The 1,983-nt window shown below is 38.1% G+C and overlaps 1 protein-coding gene across 1 annotated transcript; it reads left to right on the forward strand.

The window, feature by feature from the left end:
- The first annotated feature begins 466 nt into the window (after positions 1–466).
- On the forward strand, positions 467–1,408 carry LOC102772959 (olfactory receptor 9K2). The gene has a single exon (XM_006762686.1). The coding sequence runs from the start codon at positions 467–469 to the stop codon at positions 1,406–1,408; it is 942 nt and encodes a 313-aa protein (XP_006762749.1).
- Positions 1,409–1,983: the final 575 nt, after the last annotated feature.

A 1,983-nucleotide genomic window follows, 5' to 3' on the forward strand; every position in this document is an offset into this window, starting at 1 on the left:
ACGAAATGTTTCTCCTTGAGTCCAATTCCTTTTTTTTAAAACATATTTTATTGATTTTTTACAGAGAGGAAGAGAGAGGGATAGAGTTAGAAACATCGATGAGAGAGAAAAATCGATCAGCTGCTTCCTGCACACCTCCCACTGGGAATGTGCCCGCAACCAAGGTACATAACCTTGACCGGAATCGAACCCGGGATCTTTTAGTCCGTAGGCCAATGCTCCACCCACTGAGCCAAACCGGTAAGGGTGAGTCCAATTCTTTTTTAACTAGTTGTGCTGCCTCATGCAAGTCAAAACATGTCTCATTTACCTTGTTCATGTTTAGAAACTTAATGGAGATAATGGATATGAAAGTATTATGTAAACTATAAAGTATTTTGTATTTTTTTTTTAACAGGAAGTGTGATCATAGAGCAAGAGTGGAAACTTTGTTGACTTTCTCTATACCTTTGAGCAGAAATTTGCCATGGGTGACAAGAGAGGGGACAACCACTCAGAAGTGACTGACTTCATTCTTGTAGGCATCAGGGTCCAACCAGAGTTCCACAGTCTTCTTTTCCTACTATTCCTAATTGTTTATGGGATGGTCCTCCTGGGAAACCTCAGCATGATTGGCATCATTGTGACTGATCCCCGGCTGAACACACCAATGTATTTCTTCCTAGGCAATCTCTCTGTCATCGATCTCTCCTACTGCACTGTTATTGTACCCAAAGCCATGGTCAACATCCTATCTCAGAAAAAGACCATATCCTTTGCAGGTTGTGTGGTTCAGTTGTTTCTTTATGCACTTTTCATGGTAACAGAGGCATTTGTCCTGGCAGCCATGGCCTATGACCGTTTTATTGCCATCTGCAATCCACTTCTCTATACTGTCCGCATGTCAAGAAGCCTCTGTATACAGTTGGTGGTTGGTTCCTATCTCTGTGGCTGGGTCAGTTCCATTCTTCAAATTTGCGTGACATTCTCAATGTCTTTCTGTGCCTCCCGAGTCATTGATCACTTCTACTGTGATTCAAACCCAATTGAGAAGATCTCCTGTTCTAATACCTTTATGAATAAGATGGTGTCACTTAGTTTAGCTGTCATCATTATTTTGCCCACAATAGTTGTTATTGTAGTGTCTTACATGTATATTGTAAGTACTGTCTTGAAGATCCGCTCCAGCGAAGGGAGGAAGAAAGCCTTCTCAACTTGCAGCTCTCACCTGGGGGTTGTAAGTTTGCTCTACGGGACTGTCTCCTTTGTCTATCTCACACCTCCAAACAATCCCGAACTTCGTAAAGTGGCTTCAGTATGTTATATTTTGTTCACACCTATGCTGAACCCTTTAATCTACTCTCTAAGAAATAAGGATGTTAAAAATGCCGTGCAAAAAGTCCTATGGAAGAAAAACGTTTTACTGTAAATCTCTTTCTGCTCATTAGATTGTTTCTTCCATCATTTGACTTTTTCTTCCAGATCTTTTGGATTTAGGCATTTAAAACTCAGGTTTATTTTGAAAATATCTTAAATGTTTTATTAAATGGCATTAATAATATCCTATAAAGAATGCTCCAAATGCCTTATTCAGTTTTCCTCAAGGCAATGTTAAATCTGTAAGTTCCAGATACCCATAAAAACCTGCTGCATTTTACAAAGAGTTATATATTTCTCATTAATAATATAATATGTAAATGGGAAATTATAGAATTTTGGTGTTTCTCTTTTCTGTATGCCTAAGTAAAATTTAGATTGAGAAAATACTATATATAATTATCAACTTGGAAATTGTGTGGCCCAACTGGTTCATATGCGAATGACACTCAATATAAATGCTAATGTTGTGTTTTGTTTTTGATGTCCTGCCAAAGACATGAAAGTTTGTGTATATTATGAAGAGGAAATAGAAAGGTAACATGACCAGTGATGTTTTTTTAAATCCTCAACTGAGGATATGTTTACCAACTTAGAGAGAGAGAGAGAGAAAAAGAGAGAAAGAGA

This window comes from Myotis davidii, unplaced genomic scaffold (genome assembly GCF_000327345.1).
Source record: "Myotis davidii unplaced genomic scaffold, ASM32734v1 scaffold518, whole genome shotgun sequence".
Lineage (NCBI taxonomy): Eukaryota > Metazoa > Chordata > Mammalia > Chiroptera > Vespertilionidae > Myotis > Myotis davidii.